At 53.3% G+C, this 23,183-nt stretch overlaps 2 protein-coding genes across 23 annotated transcripts in view; one reads left to right on the forward strand and one right to left on the reverse strand.

Annotated features, from left to right (window-relative positions):
- PKIG (cAMP-dependent protein kinase inhibitor gamma) overlaps positions 1 to 2,414 on the forward strand; it is a 91,658-nt gene extending 89,244 nt beyond the window's left edge. For all 16 annotated transcript variants that reach the window (XM_074005398.1, XM_074005400.1, XM_015429864.4 and 13 more), the window contains one exon: positions 1,665 to 2,414. In XM_074005398.1, coding sequence (XP_073861499.1) covers positions 1,665 to 1,744 — 80 coding nt within the window. In that variant the 3' untranslated portion in view covers positions 1,745 to 2,414. The remainder of the gene's footprint in view (positions 1 to 1,664) is intronic.
- A 477-nt stretch (positions 2,415 to 2,891) lies between these two features.
- The window catches only part of ADA (adenosine deaminase), a 32,276-nt gene continuing 11,984 nt past the window's right edge, over positions 2,892 to 23,183 (reverse strand). Inside the window, exons 2-12 of one of the 7 annotated variants that reach the window (XM_005569084.4) lie at positions 19,774 to 19,835; positions 12,688 to 12,810; positions 10,089 to 10,232; positions 9,205 to 9,320; positions 7,905 to 8,032; positions 6,656 to 6,727; positions 6,478 to 6,579; positions 6,238 to 6,302; positions 4,690 to 4,819; positions 3,657 to 3,759; positions 2,892 to 3,214 (exon numbers count right to left, since the gene is read on the reverse strand). In XM_005569084.4, the coding sequence (XP_005569141.1) occupies positions 3,201 to 3,214; positions 3,657 to 3,759; positions 4,690 to 4,819; positions 6,238 to 6,302; positions 6,478 to 6,579; positions 6,656 to 6,727; positions 7,905 to 8,032; positions 9,205 to 9,320; positions 10,089 to 10,232; positions 12,688 to 12,810; positions 19,774 to 19,835 (1,059 nt within the window). In that variant the 3' untranslated portion in view covers positions 2,892 to 3,200. Of the gene's footprint in view, positions 3,313 to 3,656; positions 3,760 to 4,689; positions 4,820 to 6,237; positions 6,303 to 6,477; positions 6,580 to 6,655; positions 6,728 to 7,904; positions 8,033 to 9,204; positions 9,321 to 10,088; positions 10,233 to 12,687; positions 12,811 to 19,773; positions 19,836 to 23,183 lie in introns of all 7 variants that reach the window. The other 6 variants (XM_045363006.2, XR_012419416.1, XR_012419417.1 and 3 more) reach the window with 6 other exon arrangements.

Genomic DNA, 23,183 nt, shown 5'->3' on the forward strand with positions numbered 1-23,183 from the left:
TTCTGTTTCCACAGGCAGGGCTGTGGGCCAGGCCTCGTCCAGCAGACTCCCCAAGGCAGGGGGAGTACAGAGTTCCAGGCACCGCCCCGCTGGGAATAAGAGCAGGCTTTCTAGGCAGCTTGCTCGGGACAGGGTCCCAAGCTACCACCCACTTCCTAGCTTGCTGCAGGGGCACATGAGGCAGTGCCGGTGTCAGGCCTCTATAAACCTTCAGGAATGCTGCTTATTGGAAGGGGTTAAATTTGGTAGAAGGGGTACTAGCCTTGGTGGCAGGCAGGGCTCTCCACCCTTGATCCAGGCAAATCAGCTCACCTCACTGGGCCTCGGTTTTCTCGTGCATATCATGACCCTAGTTACACCTCGATGTTACTGTGTGCATTGCACAAGAAAGTGCCCGTCCATCTGCAGACCCTGGAGCTTGCTATAGGGTGGTGGTTCTCCTGGTTCTGTGAAGGGCTTAGCCTGAAGGATAAAAAGGTGTGGTCTGGTTGGGCTGGATTTGAACTCAGGCCCTCAGTGAGCTTGTAGGGCACATAGTGACATTGCACAGTGTCACTGGGGTTTAAGAACGTACCACCTATTGAGCTCTGCCCACATGCCAGGCCCCACGTGAGGCACCTTATGAAAAGACACCTGTTTATCATGCAGCCTGAGGAGGAAGGCATGGAGACTGGGGCCTGGGCGTGAGTTTGGCACCCCCCTCACCCTGCACTGCTGGTCCAGTTGGTGGCTGGGGCTGCCTGTCCCACCTTGCACAGGGGGGCTCAAGGGAAGCTGAAAGGGAGGAGACCTGGCTTGTATCCTGACTCCCTGGGTGAGGTGCTCCATCTCTGTGAGCCTGCTGCTGCCCCTCACCCCACCGAGATGTCTGGCAGGATGGAGGTGAGGAGGAGGCACCACACACACCCCATGCTGCACAGTTGGCGCCCACAGGCCCTGATGCAGGCCGCACCCTGGCACTCCCTGAGCTGGCCTGGTGCAGTGCTTTTTACTGTCTTAGAAGAACATTGGCCGGGCACGGTGGCTCACACCTATAATCCCAGCACTTTGGGAGGCCGAGGCAGGCGGATCCCCTGAGGTCAGGAGTTTGAGACCAGCCTGGCCAACATGGTGAAACCCTGTCTCTACTAAAAATACAAAAATTAGCCGGACATGGTGGTGGGCGCCTGTAATCCCAGCTACTTGGGAGGCTGAGGCAGGAAAACTGCTTGAACCTGGGAGGTGGGGGTTGCAGTGAGCCGAGATTGTGCCATTGCACTCCAGCCTGGGCGACAGAACAAGACTCCATCCCCCCCTCAAAAAAAAAATACAGCTGCCATTTGCTGAGCACCTGTGACACACTGGGGACTTAACATCTGGCCTCTCCCTCTGGGGAACCTGCACAAATAAAACGACCTTCAAGAGCCCTTCACTTGATGCTTTAAGCACCCATCCATAATGGCCCTTAATTGACTCTTAATTATACTAACACCATGTGCATTTCCATGTAAAAAGCTATTACAGACCAGGCTGAAGTCCCATTGGCCACCACCACCTCAGTCCAGTTTGTCTTGCTCCCCAGGGCATACCCACTGCTATCAGTTTGGCTGGGCCCTTTCACACCTCCTTCTGTGCTTTGCTTTGTGTATGTGTGCCCAAGAAAAACCTCTTTCTCTCCTCTCCAGAAGGACAGGTGGAGGGAAGCGCCCCAGACAAGGAAGCTGGCAACCAGCCCCAGAGCAGCGATGGGACCGCCTCATCTTGAGTCTGACCTTGTCCAAGAAGGCTGGACGAGAGACCTTCTGTCCCCTCCCAGAGGGGGAACCCTGGCACTGGCCCAGCAGCCTCTTCTTTGAGCCCCATGTCCCAGATAAACCAGGCCAGACTGAGAAGGCTCCCCAGAGGCCTCTGTGGCCTCCACTCCGGGAAAGCCCTCCGCCCACACCCACAGGCTCCACATTCCCACCACCTTCTCACCGTGCCCAGGTACACTTTCAAGACACTGTAACCACAAGATGTTATTTATTGAGCTGGCGCCGGGACTTGGGCGGGGCCCTGCCCTACAGTAAGCAGCCCACGCAGGAACGCTCCTCTTGCGAGCAGCCCGAGCAGGATCCCTGTCCCAACACCAACACCTCCTCTCCAGCCCAATCGTCCGGGTCAAGACCTGCGTGTCCCTTTTTTAGAAAACACTTTTAAACTTTTTAAAAATTTTAAACGTTTTTTCAGCAGAGACGGAGAGAGCTGACAATCAATTCACATTTTTTAAGCCATTTTAGCTAAACTCTCATTGTGCACTCTGAGGTTCCCTCATGGAGCTCCACAGATCCATTTTTAGGGAAGGGATTTTGGCTCAAAATGATCTGACCACCTCTACCCTTTCCACCAGGATAAGTGACACCTAGGACCCAGGAAATAAATGCTGATGATTTGTGTGACTGGCTTAAGATTATTTCTCCTTAACACAGCAAAAACGGGTTAGGCCTTATTTTCCCCAAGTCCACAATTAGCCAGACTTGCCCCAGGCTCCCAGAGCATATGGTTCTGAGAAGATGCTGGCATTCCGCAGAGGCCAGCACCCTCCAAGGCCAGTGTCTGATGAGCCCTCTTCCATCTCATCCGCTCTCACTCCAGCCACCCGCTTCAGGAACCCAAAAGGAAGGTTTACTCCTTAAAACCTAGAATTAGGAGGGGGCTGAGAGTTCAGGGAATGTTTGAGCAGACAACCAGAGAAGCCTTATTTCTTCTGGAAGGAGGACAGTCTCTGGACCCCTCTTGGCCCATAGCATTGGGATCTCTGGCCTAGCATTCACAGCCGCCCCTGGACTCAGGCCCTGCTGCTGAGCAGGCTGACCCGGCTCCCTCCATGCTCACCCTGCCCATATCGGCCCGCCCAATTACATGCCACCTGCTGCATGCCACCAGCCATGGGCTTTATTGAGCACCAGATTTTCAGTACAAGTTGCCACAGAAGGAGGGTTTCAGATTCAACCATGCCCATGTGCAAGGGTGCTGGTCCCTGACCAGGACACATAATCAGAGAAGGGATACGGCCACGCCGAGGTATACGTGTGTGCAGAAATGGACACACAGGCTTCAGAAGCATCAGTAACTGACGATTGAGATCATGGTCTTCTTGGAAGGAATAAATGTAAAAATGTTGCTCAGCGCCACAGAATTGGGGTGACTCCACAGGGCAAAGGCTTGGAGGGGTGTTGTCCTCAGAGGTGCTGCCCTGCTCGTTGGTTCAGAGAAGCAGAAAGATCAGGCAACTTGTAGTACCCAGGATGTTGTAAAAATCATAGAACACCAGAACCAGAAAGGAACTCCTTCCTATGATGTCAAGAAGATGCCTTGCCAAGACCACATAGAAAGGAGCAGAACAGGCCTGGGCCTCACTCCCTGCCCTTGGCTTTGGGCAGCCATGGAGATGTCCCAAACTGCCCAGACCTTTGGGACTGGACTTCAGAAAGTCTCCCCTTAGAACAGCCTCTCAAGAAGTTATGTAGAAAACAACCTAATGAGACGCTGCTCCCAGCCAGGGCCCAGGAACCAGGGAGTCAGCACACATCCTTGGTGCTGCCCAAGAATGGAAGGGCATCTTGCTGGAAGTCCCGCAGAAAGCCAGGCCGGAGCCAGGACGGGACAACCGCCCAGAAACCCAGACAGGAACCTACCTGCAGAGGCCGGAGGTGGCATCCCATAGGCTTTATAGAGCAGGTCGAGAAGCTCCCTCTTCTCATCTTCTGGGAGGAAACTAGATTTGGCCGCATTGATGTTCTGGAAAGGCCAGAATGGCAGACGACATGGAACCAGGGAACAAAGAAGGCAGCTCTTAGCAATGTAGTGATAGTCCATCCTCTTCACTGAACATGGGCAGATACGCTTAGAGGGGGAGGGATTTGTGCACTGTTTGTCCACTGTCACACGGCAGCAAGTGCCAGAGCAGAGACCGTGAGGTTGCGTTCTTTTTTTTTTTTTTTTTTTTTTTTTTGAGACGGAGTCTCACGCTGTTGCCCAGGCTGGAGTGCAGTGGCGCGATCTCGGCTCACTGCAAGCTCCACCTCCTGGGTTCACACCATTCTCCTGCCTCAGCCTCCTGAGTAGCTAGGACTACAGGCGCCCGCCACCGCGCCCGGCTAATTTTTTGTATTTTTAGTAGAGACGGGGTTTCACTGTGGTCTCGATCTCCTGACCTTGTGATCCGCCCGCCTCGGCCTCCCAAAGTGCTGGGATTACAGGCTTGAGCCACCGCGCCCGGCCGAGGTTGCGTTCTTAATGTGTCATTACATGATAAAGGGCTGTGAGAAGGAAGTTGGAGAAAACTTTGAGAGACAGGGTAGCATGTAGGGGGCCAGAGACGCCCCGCAGACACCTGCAGGAACGGACTTACTCAGCTTGGGATTTAAGAACAACCTGAAGAGAGCGCGCGAGACTTCATAGCTGCACACACCTTTCTGGGGAGAGGGCTGATAGCTTTCACTGGATTCTTTAAAGGCCCTCAACCCAAGCAAAGGATCCAAAACCTGGTCCTAGGTCAGGTCGTCAACACAAAGAGTCTTCTCGGTGGAAAGTGTCTAGGTTGGGCTTGTCTTGGACTGTTGAGGCAAACTCGCTCCCTCTCTCCAAAGGTTCGAGGCCCCAGACCGGACCTGTAGATATCATACTCCCAAACCCGAGTCAAGGCCAGTATGGCTCACACCCACTCACCAGCCTCTTAAACTCCTCTTCAGTAAAGCCCATGTCCCGTTTGGTCATCTGGTAATCAGTGTCCAGGGTGGACTTGAAGATGAGCGGGTCGTCTGTGTTGAGTGAGTAGTTAGCCTGGTCGTTTTTGAGCCTGCAGAAGGGGGAGGAGGAGAGAACGAGCCTCCTTTTACTCGTACATAAATAGAACACATTGACATTCACCCGCTTTTGATCCTCAAAGCAGCCTCAAACAGATCTGAAAGATCTGATCCTTGTGCAGAGGGGGAAATAAATTCAGAACTGAGGTGACATTGTTCAAGTCTAGGTAACCAGAAACTCCAGACTCCAACCCATCCTGCAGACCAGAGCTGGGCAAAGGCAGCAGAGAGGCCAGACATGAGAACCAGACAGAGTGGCAGTGGGGGTGGGGGTGGAAGCCAAGAAAGCAACATCCCCTCCAGCTGCCACCCTCTCTAGCCTTCCCCTCTGCACCCTCCCCTGCTTGTTCCTCAGTCCCGCTGGGAGCTGGCTATTCCAACACACCATGAACGCTGTTCTTAGCACGATCCCTGACCACCATCTTGTTGTACCTAATGGATCTTTCCTAGCTCCGACCATAATTGACTTGTATAGCAGAATTTCACACTGTTGGCTGTTTGTTCAAACCTTTTCCCTGGATTTCTCTGACACCACACTTTTGACTTTCCTCCTACTTGTCTCTTTTGCTGGTCCCTTAAATACCGTTGTCCCACTGGGTTCTATCCTAGGCCCTCTTGCTCCACCACCTCCTGGGGCCACTGCTTCTCCTTCAGCCGCCATATCTGTGCAGATGACTCCTGGATCACGTATACCCACGTGCCTCCAAGAACCACCACAGGTGCCACATGTCCCTAAGGCAAGCCTCAAGACTCCCTTGTCATCAGAACATCAGAGCCCAAGCGCCTCCCCTTCTCATATGCCTGGCAGATGGATAAGTGCTGGCCTGACCATGGTCACCCTGAGTTCTTGCTGTCCTTGTCCTGGGGAAGGCAGCTTTTTCCTAAGGCCTGATATTGCTCCAAGGGCTTGGCGACAGGCCGGAAGAAGGGTCTTGGCCCTGGTTAGACTCCAGGATGGGAGCCAGGTAGGGTGGAACAGACTCTCCAGTGGAAAGCTTCAAGCTGGCTCTCAGGGGACTGCCCAGGGGTCCCAAGGGCCAGGTGCCAGGAACAGAGAACATGCTGGCCAGAGGGACTCCTGCTTCCTATGCGATGCCCAGGAGGCAGAGTTGGGAGAATTGGAAGGTATGGAAGCTTCCCTCAGAGTATCGGAGCATTCTGCTCCAGCTGAATGAGCTGTAGGGCCCCAGCTCTGCTGGTTAGCAGCTGGGTAGTCCCAGCCAAGCCACAGCACATCTGGGCCTCGGATTCCTCATTTGTCAGATGAGGACAGCAATGCCTGCTTCCCAGGGCGTCAAAGAGATTTCATATCTAAGAGACCCGGCGTGGGCTGATGCCCAGTCCCTGCAGTTTCTTCCCTCTTTGGCCTTCCTGGAACAAAATTGAACAGGCCCAGGGGAACAGAGCTCACCGAACGACTGCATGCTCCGTGTCCGGCTTCCAGGCACCAGTGAGGTAGCTGGACCAGGGGCAGATCTGGAAGAGCAGGTGTGTGGCTGGCAGGGATGGCCCCAGGCCATGCTGATCCCTCCCCCGTGTCTGGGCCTGGGGCCACCCCTCGAGTTCCTGGGACCTGCCCTGCTTTCTGCCTCTCTATACGGGAAGTGGGGACAGCCGGGGATGGTTCCTCCCAACTCCCTGGCCCGCTCACCTCGAAGTGCATGTTTTCCTGCCGCAGCCTGTCATAAAGGGCCTGGTCTTCCAGGGTGTGGTAGCCGTGTCCCAGCCGCTCTGTCTTGAGTATATCCACAGCCTGTAGAGAAGCACAATGGAGCCAAGTACGGGAGGAGGCAGGAAGGAGGGACCCCATGGCCAGCCCAGGCCCTCACCTCTTTTACTACTTCGGCCGAGCCCACCTCCCCAGCGTGGACAGTACGGTGAATGCCGCTCTTCACAGCCTCCTAGAAGGGGGAGAGCCAGGTCATGGGCGCCCTAGGGAGAGGGCCCCGGCAGGCCCTGCCTTGACCACGCTGTGGAGCTTGAACCATCCCAGTCAGGCCGCCTGCTTCAACAGCATGGGGAAACCTGGTCTTTTACCCCCCAAGTCCTTATCTAAGTGGTGGCTGTCACTCATTAGCCAGTTACCATGTATCACGTAGTATATGAAGTGACTTGTTTACATTATCTAATTTCACAACGATTATCCCACCCATTTTACAATGAGGGACTGAAGCTCAGGAGAGTCAAGTCATGTGACCAAGGTCAGACAGGAAGTGTGGAACCAAGCTCTGAGCCCGGGCAGTGGGACTCCAGAGCCCTGACTCTTCCCCACCATGCTGCCCCTCCACAGGAAGCCCATTCATCATCAGGCTGGAAGCGACTTTTGAGATGTCGGCTCCAACTCAGTCACCCCAATAGAAGAAACAGAGGTCCAGAGAAGACACAGTCTTGCCCAGGTTCACACAGCAAATCACAGTCAGAAGCAGGCTCAACATAGGACTCCCAACACCAAATGGAGGCTTTTCTTTCTCCCTTCCTCCCTCCCTCCCTTCCTCCCTCCCTCCCTTCCTCCCTCCCTCCCTTCCTTCCTTCCTTCCTGCCTGCCTCTCTTCCTCCTTCCCTCCCTCCCTCCCTCCCTTCCTTCCTTCCTTTCTCTCTCTCTCTTTCTTTCTTTCTTCTCTTTTTTTTTTTTTTTTTGAGACAGGGTCTCCCTCTCACCGAGGCTGGGGTACAATGGCGTGATCCCAGCTCACTGCTGCTTCGACTTCCTGGACTCAAGCAATTCTCCCAGCTCAGCCTCCCAAGTAGCTGGGACTACAGGCGTGCACCACCATGCCTGACGCTTGACTCATTTTTTGTATTTGCAGAGATGGGGTCTCACTATGTTGCCCAGGCTGGTCTCAAACTCCTGGGCTCAAGCAGTCCTCCTGCCTCAGCCTCCCAAAGTGCTGGGATTACAGGCATGAACCACCACACCTGGCCCAGGGGGATTCCAGTTCCAAGCCTTAAGACTCAACAAAGACACACTTCAGAACTCAGGAGACCCCATGCTCCCTGGTTCTTGTGATTTCTCCCAACTATGGGTGGGAGACAAGCTCACCCAGGGCCAGCCTCTCCATTCCTTCCCATAAGACCCACCTGGTAGGCCTCGACATGTCCAGGAAAGAGGCTGCTTCCTGGGATGGTCTCATCTCCAGCCAGGTCAATGGCTACCACGGTCTGCTGCTGGTACTTCTTACACAGCTCCACCACCTCGAGGGACCAGTCTGTGGGCGAGATGCCCACCCAGGCTCTGTCACCAGCACCATGGAGAGACCTCCCAGCCTGCCTGCTGTCCCATCCAAACCCCCCCATGGGAGACCAGCAGAAAACAGGGCTCAGTGTCTTCAAATCCTAACTGCCATGTCCTAACCACATGGCCTGCGGAAAACTGCTCGGCTTAGGGTCTCAGTTTCTGCCCTTTGCAGAAAGAACACTGCCGCTGTTGCACAGGGGTGGCCAGGCTTCGCCGAGGCCATGTGTGTAAAGCACCAAGGACAGGGCCTGAGCTCAGTAAATGACACGGACCATTCTCTCACCTGGTGTTTCCAACAACACTCATGGTAGGCTTACTCCCATGTGCAGGTAAGGAAATGGAGGACCGTTTAACATGTCATCTAAAATAGAATTCACACTAGTATTGTGAAGTATGTTGCTAATGTATTATGTACTGTTAACCAATAAAGTTATTATGAAGTGTTTAAGAAAGAATGAATGAACACAGGCTTTGGAACTAGATGTCCCTGGATGAAAATCCAGGGTTCGTGCCTTGCAAGAGGCTGCACCTCACTCCACCTCAGTTTCCTCATGTGTCAAATGGGAATAAGCAACGGTAGTTCTGCTTTACAGGCTGCTGCAAGGATTAGAGGAAATGCATGCAGCTAGCTCTTTGGTTCTCACTAATCCTGAGGGTAGAGGAATGAAGTAAGTGTGATCATCTCCTTGCGACACCGCACAACTGAGGTGTCTTGGTGCACAACCAGAGAGGTGGTGTGACCTGCCCAAGGTCACACAGTGAGGCTGTTCACCACGAGGCACAAACTCTAGAGATCTGATCAGCGTCAGTGACAAGGAAGACCCCTCAGAAATCCTGGAAATCAGGCCTATTCACGGGTTCTGTGGCCTAGACAGGATGGGGCCTGGTCTGGGGGGTCTCAAGGGGGGACCATGGGCTGATCAGAATCTAGCCTAGATTTTTTTTTCAATAGTTAAGTTCCTATTTGGTGTTGAGCTTCCTGCAGGGTAGCTACAAAGGCATGGCGTCCCTGGGGAGAACATCTCCAGGAAGTTCTGAGCCCGCCTAGGAAGTCTCCAGTTGTTTCAGGAAGCCCCAAGTTCCTGCCAGGGGGCTCAAGGGGGTGAGACGGGTGGCCCTGGGCAGGGCGGTGATCCTACTCACTGGGCTGGTGGCGCATGCAGCACAGGATGGACCGGGCCTTGACCCCGAAGTCTCGCTCCCCCTCCTGCAGGCCCTGGGCCACTAGGGCCACCACCTCGTCTGGGGTGAGGTCCCCTCTGTGTGAGGAGAGGAGTAGGGATGGGCCTGAGGCAAAGGGAAGGCCTAAAGGGCAGCTCTGGGACTGGGACAGAGGAGGAAGACGAGGCTTTGGGGAGGACCCTCCTCCCCCATTGATCCACTGCCTCAAAGGAAAGACTGGCAGAGATGCCCCCAGGCCCTAGCATTTCCCTTCTGGCTCTTAAAGCAGCTGGGTGCTCCTAGGTCTTAGTGGGAGGTGGGAGGTGTGTGGTGTTACACGGCCCTCTCCACCCCCAGATGGCCAGCATTGCTCAGCTGGGACCTGCCATGATGTCCACATTCTATATGTATCAGAGTCATGGCTCAGAAAATGGGGCAGGATGGTTTTGTGACACCACTTAGAGATCCATGGGGGCCCAGGCAGGGGGCTAGAAATGGCCAGGCTCACTTCAGTTATGAAGTTAGAGCAGGACCTTTAGAGATCTGATCTGCGTCAGTGACAAGGGAGACCCCTCAGAAATCCTGGCTGGCTAAGCAGGTTAACATTCCTGGACAGCAGGCCTGTGGCCAGAGCAAGACACAGCCAAACACTTGTGCCCAAGGTAAGAACATAACTGCAAGGTGAGGATGGGAACCACGTCTCTTGTGACAGAGTTAAACCCATCTTTCTGAGGCCATGGACCAGCTTAGGGGCAAGAGCAAAGTCTTACTTGGGTCAGGAATTCCCAGCAGTTCACCCCTCCAGTCTCAGAGCTGAGCCTCCCAGCCACACCCACAGCACGGCCCCTTCCAGGCCCATCACTCACTCAGCCTGGTTCCAGGGGATTGGCTCCACTTTGGAATTGGCAAGCAGGTGCGGACTGTACCGCACCTCCACATACACCACGCCCTCTTTGGCCTTCATCTCTATAAACTCGTAGGCGATCCTTTTGATAGCCTCCCGGCAGCCCCTGGGAAGGAAAGAAAGGGGTTGGGATCAAACTTCCCCAAGTCCCTTGGGAGCTCCAGGAACAAATGACATCCCCAACCCTTGGCAGATTAAACCCGCTTCTGGCCCCATTCTCATCCTCCAGACCCAAGCTCTGGGCATTCACTGGATAAGATCCTAGACACTGTGCAAGTCCTATCAGCTCTACTTTGGAACTGCATGCCAGTTCTCCCTCCTCCATCCTGGCTTGAATCACGCCATCTCTAACTGGCCTCCCTGTCTCCATGCTTGCCCCTGTCATCCTGTTCTCCACCCAGCAGCTGGGGTTTAAAAAGGTAAATCAAAGCATATCGCTTCTCCCCCCAAAGCCCCAGTAGTTTTCTGCCATAGAGAATGACATCACAACTCCCAGGTCCCATCCACAAGGCCTACATCCTCCAGGCCTTGCCAGGCTCCCCAACATCTTCCTTCTCCCTCATTCCCTGAGGCCACCAGAGAAGACACAGTCCTGCTCTTCCCCTTCCCCGATAGTGTCCTACACTGCATCTCTCCCACTCCCCTGGTTTAGAGCCAGCTCAAGCTTCACCTCCTCAGAGAGGCCTTCCCTGACCGCCTTATCTTTTTCTTTTCTTTTTTTTGAGATGGAATCTTGCTCTGTCACCCAGGCTGGAGTCCAGTGGCGCCATCTCAGCTCACTGCAGCCTCTGCCTCCCAGGTTCAAGTGATTCTTCTGCCTCAGCCTCCCGAGTAGCTGGGATTACAGGCGCCCGCCACCATGCCCGTTTAATTTTTTGTATTTTTAGTAGAGATGGGGTTTCACCGTGTTAGCCAGGATGGTCTCAATCTCCTGACCTCATGATCCGCCCACCTTAGTCTCCCAAAGTGCTGGGGTTACAGGCATGAGCCACTGCACCTGGCCCAGACCGCCTTATCTTAAAAGAGCCCCTCCACCATTCTCTGGGGCTTTCTTTTTCTCCCAGGTCCTTATCACCACTCAACATTGTGTGCCATACGGTTTATCAGCCAGTTGGCTGTATCCCCTATTAGAATGCAGTCTCCATGTGGCAAGGACCCCTCTGTCTTGTGATGGCTGTGACCTCTCAGCTGAGGACCATGCCTAGGACAGAGTAGCCCAATATTTGTCGGTGATGAAGGTAAGGCTGGCAGGGAAGAGAAATAAGAGAAAAGGATACAGCTGGACAAGTCCGGAGGGACGCCTGGATGTGAGAGACTCCTGGGATATAGTCATGGACTTGGATCCTTGTGTCCACACTTATCTGCTATGTGACCCCCGGTGAGTCACCCTCTGACAACAAGGAGTTGTTGTGGGGACAAATGAGTCGAACTTCATAAACCCCACCCGGGCCAGTGCTTGGAGCAGAGCGGACACACGCTCAAAACATTTTCATTGTTATCACTGTATGTTTGTTCCAGAAGCAAGGCACAAATTGGCCTGCCAGGGCCACTGTGTTGATCACATAACGGTGGACTGTGCTTAGCTGGAAGTTCCCGCCATGAGGAGTGAAAATGAAGCAGTTACTAGAATGTGTGAAGGAAGGCACACAAGTGCTGGGAGAGCCCAGTGTGGGAAGAAAGTGCCCTGCCCAGGGGAGATCAGGCCACTCTCAGGAGAAGGGGTCACTGGAAGTTCTTGCACCTCGAGGATGAGGATGGAGGCTGGGTGCGATGGCTCACGCCTGTAATCCCAGCACTTGGGGAGGCTGAGGCGAGCAGATCACCTGAGTTCAGGAGTTCGAGACCAGCCTGGCAAACATAGTAAAATCCCATCTCTACTAAAAGTATAAAACAATTAGCTGGGTGTGATGGTGGGTGCCTGTGAACTCAGCTACTTGGGAGGCTAAAGCAGGAGAATCCCTTAAACTGGGAGGTGGAGGTTGCAGTGAGCTGAGATCTCACCACTGCACTTCAGCCTGGGCAACAGAGTGAGATGCTGTCTCAATAAATAAATAAACAAATACATAAATAAATAAATAAGTCATTGAAATTTCTCTCTAGCAATCGCCCATACCCCTTCTGGGCCTTTTCAGTACCTAGTGCTATTCCCCAGCGACTCAAGACAGGGAAAAAAAAAAAAGCCTTCAAGAGAATCTTCCCCACATCTCCCTGACCCCACCCCACATTCAGGCCTCCCCTCCCCTCACGACACGAAGCCCTGAACTAGGAGATAGATGGCCTGGGTTCAAGCCCTGCACTGCCTCTGACCCTGTGTTCTTAGCTTCCATATTCTGCCATTTCTCTGTAGAAGGTGAAGCAATTTCAGTCCATCACACCCACATCTCAGAAGGAAAAACTGAGGCCTAAAGGCACTGGAGAGACTCACTAAGTGTACACAATGGTGAGAAAGACAGCTGTGGTTTCAGAGCACCTTCTCTGGCCCCCACAGGCTGAGGGACAGGCCCGGTCCTAGTCGTAGGGATCAATGCTGCCCCAGGACCTGCGGGTTGGGGGCAACTCACGCAATAGCAGGCATGTAGTAGTCAAACTTGGCCAGGAATTCCGGCAGGGTGAGTGGCTTGTCCATGCCAATGACGTTCAGCAGCCCCTCTGCTGTGTTAGCTGGGAGGGCGATCCCTCTCCTCCTGGAAACAAAACAGTGAGTGGTGGACCAACCCGGGGCAGGATCCAGGCAGGCCTGATGGGCCAGGGTGGAGCAGACTCAGGAGCACCGGCCTCCTTGCAGGACCACAGCAGGAGACATGGGCATCTCGCAGTCCAGCTGCTCCCACTAGACAGACAGGGAAACTGAGAACCAGGACCAGAATTTTCCCAGCACCTTTTACCCCCAGTGCACAAGTCAGCAAATCTCAAGGGGGATAAACAGGTTGAAGTTGTGTGTGCGTGTGTATGTGTGCACACGTGCACGCACGCCCTCCATATCCTTGGTTGACTGATGCTTGGAGACAAGGAAAGTGCCAGGGCAAGCTCATGACTTTCTCCTCAGCCCCAGGAGCTGGCACGGCCAGGTGGTCCTATGCCCATTCAGGGGTTATCAGGGTCACTGCAGCGTCACAATTCCCAGGGTAGGGGCAGGCATCAGGACTTTGTTCCTCTGACATCCATCTGGCACATCAGAGGCTTGCCTGGCCCAGCACAATGGGAGAGGGCTGGTGGAGGCTCAGGGGAGGGTCCCAGTGGGCTGCCATCCAGCTCAGACCTCTCTCCCCTCCCTGCCCACAGCCGCCACACCAGGCTGGACTAGAGCAGCGCTCAGTAAGGGCATGCTGGAAACAGTCACTCTGGCTTGGAGCCTTCATTTCTCCCCAAGCATCTCAGCCTCCCCTCCCAGCCACGGAAAGCAGGGCGCGAGCTCAGGGGGCTTCCTCCCTTCAGCACATGCTCCTGCCTCCTCCTCCCATCCCGGCTCTGCTCCAGCTCACAAGGTCACCTCGAGTCTCAGGTTCCCCTTTTTTTAAAATAAAAGGGACAGCCAGAGAACACCAGACATTAAGAAATGCTTCTAGGCTGGGCATGGTGGCTCACGCCTATAATCCCAGCACTTTGGGAGGCCAAAGTGGGAGGATCATGAGGTCAGGAGATTGAGACCATCCTGGCCAACAAGGTGAAACCCCATCTTTACTAAAAATACAAAAATTAGTTGGGCGTGGTGGTGGGTGCCTGTAATCACAGCTCCTCGGGAGGCTGAGGCAGGAGAATTCCTTGAACCAGGGAGTCAGAGGTTGTGGTGAGCTGAGATCATGCTACTGCACTCCAGCCTGGCGATAGAGTGAGACTCTGTCTCAAAAAAAAAAAAAAAAAAAAGAAATGCTTCTAACATGAGGGACAAAACAAGAGAACAGACAAAAGCACTCCGAGGAAATGGCACAGAGAACAGATGAAAACCTAAGAACTAAAACAAAAAAGAAATGAATATCCTCAAAGAGATGAGAAGACATAACATCCTTGAAACAAGGGAACATTCAGAACCTAGGAACGAGCGCTCGGACATTTATAAGAGAATGCGGCAGCAATGTCAGGATGTAAGAAAAGAACTGGAAGCTAAAAGTGAAGAAATCCTCCACAGAGTAGAACAAAAAGACAAGATGATAAAAAATAGATAAAAGAAAATTAGAAGATTAAATCAGGAGGTCCAAGCATCCAATTATCCACAAAGCAGAAACAGAAAAATAGGAGGCCAGGCACAGTGGCTCACACCTGTAATCCCAGCACTTTGGGAGGCCAAGGCAGGCAGATCACTTAAGCCCAGGAGTTTGAGACCAGCCTGGGCAACACGGTGAAACCCCTTCAAAACAAAAATTCACCAGGCGTGGTGGCGTGTGCCTGTAGTCCCAGCTACTTGGGAGGCTAAGGTGGGAGGACCACCTGAGCCTGGAAGTCGAGGCTACCGCGGGCCAAGATTGCACCACTGTACTCCAGCTTGGGTGACAGAGGGAGACCCTGTCTCAAAAAAAAAAAAAGGAGGATGCCAAAGAAACAGAAGTGTTTGACCAAATGGTGTTTGTATGTAAGTTTGTAAGTACTTTAATAGCTTCTGTTAGTAAAATATTAAAATGCTTCCCTACATAAATATGTTTCCTAAGCCCCCTGAATGTGCTCCCTTCCCCATCTGTTAGCCCCAGTCCCCATGAGTGCCCAGGGGTACCACCCTGGTGCCCACCAGCCTGCTAGTCAGCCCACCACGGCTACTTACCAGTCCCTAATCCCTGTAAGAGCCTGCAGGGGAACGGTGCCCTGGTGCGGCACTGGCACCTGGAGGTCGGAGCTCAGTGCCTTGGGTTCCCCTGAAACTGCTTCCCCTCCCACTGCTGGCCAGCTGCCCCAGAGTCACCCTCACAAGGCCTCGCCCAGTAACTGTGGCCCCTGAAGAGCCTGTACCAGTTGTCAAACACTGTTCTGGATATCATTCTGGGAACTGCTGGGTAGAAGGCAAGGAGATGACGCTAGGGCTGTGGCTCCCATGTTGCCAAACCCAGTGGCCACATTTGCCTGGGACCTGCTGCACCAGCCATGTGTGATTTTCCTAACGGTCTCCCTCCAGCTCCTGGGACTCCACCTACAGGGGCTCTGCCCTCTGGCCATTCTCTCTCAGACTCTGCCTTTTACACACCTGGCCAGGCCAACTCATCTCCTTTGGTGCTTTTCAGCTCAGGATCCAGAGGGCCACGGCTTCTAATTCTCTATGCTCACACACCACCACTGAGGGCCTGTGATGTGCTGGGCACTGGGCAGGTAGCAGTGACCAAGACAGACCCATGTGTCTGGCTGCCTGCTGAGAGGCAGGCATCTCATGCCACTTTTCCCCTTCCTCTAGATCACTCCCTTCCTGGGTTCCGCATTTCCAAATACGGCTCCTCCATCTACCCAGCTGTCCACACCAGAGACGGGCGCCTCCCCTTGCCCACTGCCAGCCGGTCCCCAAGAACAAATTATTTTGCTTTCTATTTCTCCTCTTCGATTCTTCTTCTCCAGCCTCCCTCCTCAACAACCATCAAGAAGGACCTTTTCAACACACAGTTTAGACAGAGCAGCCAGGGAAGGCCTCTCTGAGGAGGCGACATTTAAGCAGACGCCTTGGGGAGGGGGCGGTTCTGGGCAGAGGAGGGGTCTGTGCTAAGGCTGCAGGCAGGAAGCAGCGGGTATAGGAAGCGCAGGGTGGTTGGAGGTCAGAGAGCAGGCATTTCTGTAGATGATGCACCAGGGAGGGCAGGGCCAGGCTGGGCTTAGGAAGGGACTAGGGCTTTGGCTGAAAGCACTGGGAAGGCACTGTAGGATTTCAAGCAGGGGACTAGTGTGAAATAATTTACCTTTTTAAAAGCGCCTCTGGCTGCTGCATGGGAAACAAATTGGAGGGAAGCCAGAGCTGAGGCCAGAGAGCTAATGCGGGGGCCCGACAGGAGACAAAGAGCACAGGGACTCCCAGAGTCTCCCACCGGACCTGGCCTCCGGAAGCTGCTCAGACGGAGCTGGAAAGCGCCCATCTGGCCCGAGCACCTCTTGCTGTCCCTGGCCACCCACACAAGCCGAGGCTCCTCACAGGGCCACGCTCTGTTTTTTCTTTTGTTTTGTTTTTTTTTTTTTTTTGAGATGGAGTCTTGCTCTTGTTGCCCAGGCTGGAGTGCAATGGCGCGAGTTCGGCTCACTGCAACCTCCACCTTCCTGGTTCAAGCGATTCTCCTGCCTCAGTCTCTCAAGTAGCTGGGATTATAGGTGCCCGCCACCACACCTGGCTAATTTTTTGTATGTTTAGTAGACACGGGGTTTCACCATGTTGGCCAGGCTGGTCTGGAACTCCTGACCTCAGGTGATCCACCCGCCTCAGCCTCCCAAAATGCTGGGATTACAGGCGTGAGCCACCGCACACGCTCTGTTCTTAGACGATCCCTACTCCTTGGTCAGCCACAGCTGCTGTGCTGGGGCACTGTCTAGTCCTCTTCCTGCCCTGGTGGGCAACACAGCCACAAGAAGCCCACCCTCAGGAGCCCAGGGAGGGAGAATGAGCTCAGGGGTTGCAGGTCAAGTCCATTTCGCACCCCTATTTACCACATCATCCCGGGCAGGAGCTCTCCCCTCTAAGCCCTTGGTGCCCTTGTCAGTAAAACATAGTATTTTCCTTGTAGGGGTGCACAGAGGAAGAAAGGAAACTTTGCGTGTCTTGACTCGGAAGCCCAATGGTCTGGGTTTGAATCCCAGCTCTGTGACTTAAAGGCTGTGTGACCTTGGCCAAGCCACCCAGCCTCTCTTGGTTTACTAGGTCTGGCGTGTTTGAAAAACATCCAGTGTGGACTAAGCAGGGAGCCTTAGAGAGGTCGGAGAGGCAATGCAGGCGTTGCAGAACTTTAAGGCCCATGTGTGGAGTCTGGCTTTGACCCTGAGTGAGGTGGGGAAGCTGGGGAATGAGCTGGGAAGACCATGGGTTAAGGCTGTTGCTCCAGCTACAGCACTACAGGGCCCATAGAGAGGAAGGCCAGAGCAGACAGCTGAGACCAATCAGGAGGCCACAGCACCAGAGAGGGACGATGGTGGCCCAGACCCGGGCAGTGATCGGAGGAAAGAGCAATCCGGTTCAGAATCTCTGTAGAAATAGCTGACAGGGTGATAAACAAGACTGAGAACTATGTTGGAGAAGTCCCTGAAAAGGGCAGAATCCCGGGAACTGAAGGAAGGAGAAATGGGTGAGAACAAATGAATGAGGCAGGCCTGAGTCCCAGAGCTTGAAAAAGGGCCACTGAATTGGGCCTAGCAGGGCTCAGGCCAGAGGCTCCCCTCTTCCTTCCATTCTTAGCCCATATTTGTGTGCATTTACAGACACCCATATCTGAGTGTGACACACTCCCCAGTCCCCCGCCTGCTGATTTCAGGCCAAGCTCCAGCTGGCTCCTGCCGCACGCCATCTCCAAGGCCCAGAGGTGGTGTGAGGGACAGACGATCAAACCAGTTCCCCTGCTGGTGGTTCCTTTCCCCTTTCTCTTGGCCCTGCCCAGGGCTCACAGTCCCTGGCTGCAGCTGATGAGCCCTCCGTGACCCCTTAATGAGTGCCTCGGTTCGATCTCATCTTGGTGCCCCACTGAATGACCTCATTAGGGGCTGTATGGTAAGTTGGTGGCTTGACGTGGGCAAAGGTCAGGCAGAGATAAGCCAAGAGGCTTCACCCCACTGAGAGACGTAAGCTCTGATTAATAAGAATATTATCATTAAGTGACATTTATGGAGCACATTAATGTGTGCTAGGCCCTGAACTAAGCATTTTACGTGTGTCACTTCACCAAAACCTCTAACTGACAGGGGGTAATGGCCAGGACCATGGACTCTGGGGCAGACTATCTGGGATGAAACCTTTGCCCTGTGCTTACTGGGCACCTTACTCCACTACCGTGGCTCAGTCTCCTCATCTGGAAATGACGGCAATAGAGTTCCTATCTTACAAGGGGTTGTGAGGATTCAATAACTTAACCCGGGTAAAGCGCTTAAAGAAGTGTTTGGCACACAGGAGATGTTAATATGCTTATGCCTTGCAGTTAAATAGGAATTAAATCAGTGGCAGCTTCCTGGGGCAGAAAAAGGTCCCCGGAAGTGCGAAAAGATGGAGAACAGTGGACTTACCAGAAATCTCTCAGGGAGTTGGTAGACATGCTCCCGAGAGTTGGGGGCAACCCCCAGGGATCCCTCGTTCTCCCCACGGGGCAGGCCTCTGAATAACAGGATTCTGGCTTATGGAGCAGAAATGTTCAAATTTGGGTCCAGAGCTGAATTTCAAGACCATGAGGGAGAGGCTGAGTTCTTTCAGCTCCAGACAAAGTGAGTGCTGTGCAAACATGCGAGGAACGCAGGTCTGCTGGGGCAGGGCTGGGCGGACAAGGAGCCCGTATCTCCTAGGTCGTCTCTCTAGGGAGCACCTGTTCTTAGCCTCAGTTGATAGAGACCAAGTTCACAGACAGGAGATAATGTGTCCAGATTTCAATCCAGATCCACTGGATTTCAAAGTCCCTGCCCTTAAATGCTGGTCCTAAGAGAGGAGCTGCCGTGAGACCTTGAGGTCTGGGTAGGAAGGGAAGGACCTTCCTCGCCCGGGAACAGGGGGACCCTCTGGCCCCCTAGCGTCTCTGAGAGCTGAGGCAGGAAGTGTGTTCTCGCTTGGAAGATGCAGAGATTTGGGCCCACAGTGGGGGAGCCACTTTTCCGTGACTCCTAGCAGGTTATGACCCTGATGATGTAGTAAAGCCTTAGGGGTCAGACAGCCTTGGGTTCAACTCTTGATCTGCTATTAATTTGTGTGACCTTAGACAACTGTCTTGTCTGAGCCCATTCCCTCCTCAGTAAAATGCAGAGAGCATATCCTCCTCTTCCAAGCGTGGAGGAATTCAATGAGCTGATAAAGCCCAGCCCAGCTCTAGGAGATGCTCAACAAATGGTACTGGCATCTCATGTGGGCACATCACCAGCTATAGGCTCTTAGCTAAGTCAAAAGACAGGAGCTGGGCACGGTGGCTCATGTCTGCAATCCCAGCACTGTGGGAGGCCAAGCTGGGTGGATTACTTGAGGTCAGGAGTTCGAGACCAGCCTGGCCAACATGGTGAAACCCCGTCTCTGCTAAAAATACAAAAATTGGCCGGACATGGTGGTGTGTGCTTGTAATCCCAGCTACTTGGGAGGCTGAGGCAGGAGAATCGCTTGAACCCAGGAGATGGAGGTTGCAGTGAGCCAAGATCGTGCCATTGCACTCCAGCCTGGGCGACAGAGCAAGACTCTATCTCAAAAGAAAAAAAAAAGAGAGACTGATTGAGCCCCGGGAACTACCTTCATGCATGTATGTGGGTGGGTGGGGAGAGCAGGCTCAGGCCTGGCTCACCTGACACCAGGAGGACAAAACTCGGAGGCCCAGAAAGCTCAGGAGCTGGTCTGCGGGTCTCCAGCTCAGTGCTGAGGCCTCCATGTCTCCACAGTCCCACTTCTGGCCTGGAGCTGGCTTAATTCCCACAGGGAGACAGGAAGGAACAGTGACCCTGGAATTCCCCAGGGTCCTCTGGGTGGAGCTGTGAACCCCACCCAAATCCCAGGGAGAGAGGGCTCTTCTCTACGGACTTACCTGCCATAGTATAAGATGGTTTCAGGCTTGATGGCTCCGTCTAGGTGGACGTGCAGTTCCACCTACAAGGGGGCAGGGGGAAGAGACAGAGAAAGGGAGAGAGAGAACAAATACCTATGAGTTCCCGTCGGACCTTTCAGAGCTTAATTAATTAATCATGATAACCATTAGCCACCATTTACTGGCCGGCTGCTGACCCCAGACACTTCAGTAAACTCTGTACTGCACTATCTCGTTTAATCTGCTCCTGGGATATGGGTTTAGCTGTTATCTCAATCTCTTTCACAGTTGAGGACATTGAGGTTCAGAGGGGTTAAATATCTCATCCAAGGCCACACAGCATGCAAGTAATAGAAGCAGGGGCTCAACGCAGTATCTTTGTTCTTAATTGCAGCTGGTGAGTGGCAGAGGCGGAATTCTAACCCAAGCCCAATTCCAAAGTTTGTGCTCCAGGTCACGTAGGCAGCTCTCACTCTCAGCCAACTAAATAAACTACTTTAACAAAAGGAATTGACCCAGATGTCCCGAACTAGGGAAGAGCCACAGCATATTTCAAAATTCAGGATCCATTTTCTTTTTCTTTTTTTTTTTTTTTTTGGAGACTGATGGAGTGTCGCTCTGTCTCCCAGGCTGGAGGGCAGTGACGCGATCTCTGCTCACTGCAACCTCCACTTCCTGGGTTCAAGCAATTCTTGTGCCTCAGCCTCCTGAGTAGCTGGGACTATAGGCAGGTGTCACCACGCCCAGCTCATTTTTGTATTTTTAGCACAGACGGGGTTTTATCATGTTGCTCAGGCTAGTCTGGAACTCCTGACCTCAGGTGATCCACCCACCTCGACCTCCCAAAGTGCTGGGATTACAGGTATGTGCCACTGCGACCAGCCCAGGCTCCATTTTCAAAAGCAGATGCTACTCAAGCATAGCCTATCAGGAATCAATATTAGGCAACAGAAGAACTTTCTAGTACTCTAGAGTTTAAGAGCAGGGTCCTTGGAGGCAGCCCATCTGGCTTGACTCCCAGTTCTGCTGTGTGACCTCAGACAAGACACTTGACTTCTCTGAGCCTCAGTTTCCTCAACTAAAAAACAATGGAATATTATGCCCCCCTGTCCAAGAAAAATTGCAAGGATTAAAAACGACAGTGTAGGTGGACATGGATAGCCCAAAGGAAATAGCCCCTGCTGCTCAGTTAGGGTGTTTAGTATGAGCTGTTAGAAGCACAGCAGGCAGTGGGAGACGGTGGGGAAAGGGACTTTGCCGTTCCTGCTCTTCCTGTTCCAAATGATGGAAGCTTTCTCTGTAGCCAGGGGAGATCCGGAAAACTCTCAGCTGACATCTCATGCTGGGGTGGGGAGCATGGGGAGCTGGAGAAGAAAGTTGGCTGCCCTGGCTCAGGGAGGAACAGCCAAGGAGCTGCTGGTCCAAGGGCATCTAGGAGCACATACATGAGCTGCCTCCTGCAGAGGAAACCCAACCCAGGCCCATGGGAGGCCAGCAGGGAACAGAGACACCAGAGGTCCTATCAGCAGGACCTCAGAGTCATCAGATCTCTCCTGAGGTCCTCCAGCTGGCAAGGGACAGAGCGGTCCTCACACCCAGGCTCGGGGCCAGCTTAGTTGCTGGATTCCCTGACAAAATGAGTTCAGTTCCCACCCAGTCAAATGTTTGTTTCTTGGGTTCTCAAAATATGCTCAGCATTGGGAATACTGAAGCTTCTAGCCCAGGGAACGGCCAACCAGCTGTGTGACCTCAGGCAAGGGACCTCACCTCTCTGAGCCTCTGTTTTCTATCCTTAACCCTCACAGGGCTATGGAGAGGGCCCAGCCAGAGAGCCGGAGTCACACTGTATAGAGCCTCACGTGGTTAGAGCTGGAATCTCGGCTCCTCCACTCACTCCCTGTGGGACCTTGAGAAAGTCACTTCACTTCCTGTGCCTCGGCATCCCCATCTGTTAAATGGGGAGAATGACAGTCCTTCCTTCTAGGCTTCATGAGGGTTAACTGCATTAGTACGCAGGGAGTTCTTGGCACATAGCAAATGCTAAATAGTTGTCAACTAAAAGTCAATGAAGGCCGGGCATGGGGGCTCACACCTGTAATCCAACCACTTTGGGAGGCCAAGGTGGGTGGATCGCCTGAAGCCAGGAGTTCGAGACCAGCCTGGCCAACACGGCAAAACCCCATCTCTACTAAAAATACAAAAAATTAGCTGGGCATGGTGGCGCACACCTGTAATCTCAGCTACTCGGGAGTCTGACGCAGGAGAATCACCTGAACCCGGGAGGCAGAGGCTGCAGTGAGCCGAGATTATGCCACTGTACTCCAGCCTGGGCAACAAGAGCGAAACTCCATCTCAAAAATAAAAATAAAATAAAAGTCAATGAAGGCCTGCGCTCCTGCTGGATGCTAGATTGTAGAGTTAAACAGAAGGGTCTAAGTCCTGTTCCTGGGGCTTGTACAGGCCCCAGAGTGGGAGAGGCATTAAGCAAATGTCACATGGGAAAATGTACAGTCACAAACCAAGATGACTCCTATGACAGAGGGTAACAAACAAGAGAAGCAAACACATCTAGAGGGCCAACAACGAGCCTGAGTGAAAAGCCGGAGGATAGAGAGGAACCCACAACGCAAGGAAGGGTACAGAGGGAGGCGGGAAGAAAATTCCAGGTGGAGGGAACAGCATGTGCAAGGCCCTATGGCAGGAGAAAACGGGGTGTATGAAAGGAATTAAATAGAGGCTCAGAGAAGGGATGGTTCACGGGACTGGAGAGGCTGCAGGATAGGACCACCCAGGCAGGGCTGTGCGGGCCACGAGGAGTCAGGCTTTATCTGGAAAGCACACAGAAGCCACTGCAGGGTTGGCAGCTGGTTAGAGAAAGAGGGTGGCTCCTGCAAGGCCAGTTAGAGGCTACTGCAGCCATTTGCAAGATGACTGTGGCTTGGACCAGGGTTGTGAGGTGCATAGAGGAAAAACAGGCGGATAGAAAGAGATGCCAAGGCTCACACTTCAGGTTAGGCCTGGGTGGGGAGCAATTCCCACAGTTTGAGACAGAGAACGCTGGAAGAGAAGACCAAATGCTGGAGCTCCCTCCAGGAGGGAGGATGCGGGGGAGGGAGGCATGATTGGTTTGGTCTTAGTTATGTTAAACTGGAGATGCCTTTTGTTTTTTGTTTTTTTTGAGATGGAGTTTCGCTCTGTTGCCTAGGCTGGAGTGCAGTGGCTCCAGCTCAGCTCATTGTAGCCTCCACCTCCCAGGTTCAAGCGATTCTCCTGCCTCAGCCTCCCGAGTAGTTGGGACTACAGGCACCCACAACCATGTGCAGCTAATTTTTGTATTTTTAGTAGAGACTGGGTTTCACCATATTGGCCAGGCTGATCTTGAACTCCTGACTTCAAGTGATCTGCCCACC

The sequence above is a fragment of the Macaca fascicularis genome, chromosome 10 (genome assembly GCF_037993035.2).
Source record: "Macaca fascicularis isolate 582-1 chromosome 10, T2T-MFA8v1.1".
In the NCBI taxonomy this organism is placed as follows: domain Eukaryota; kingdom Metazoa; phylum Chordata; class Mammalia; order Primates; family Cercopithecidae; genus Macaca; species Macaca fascicularis.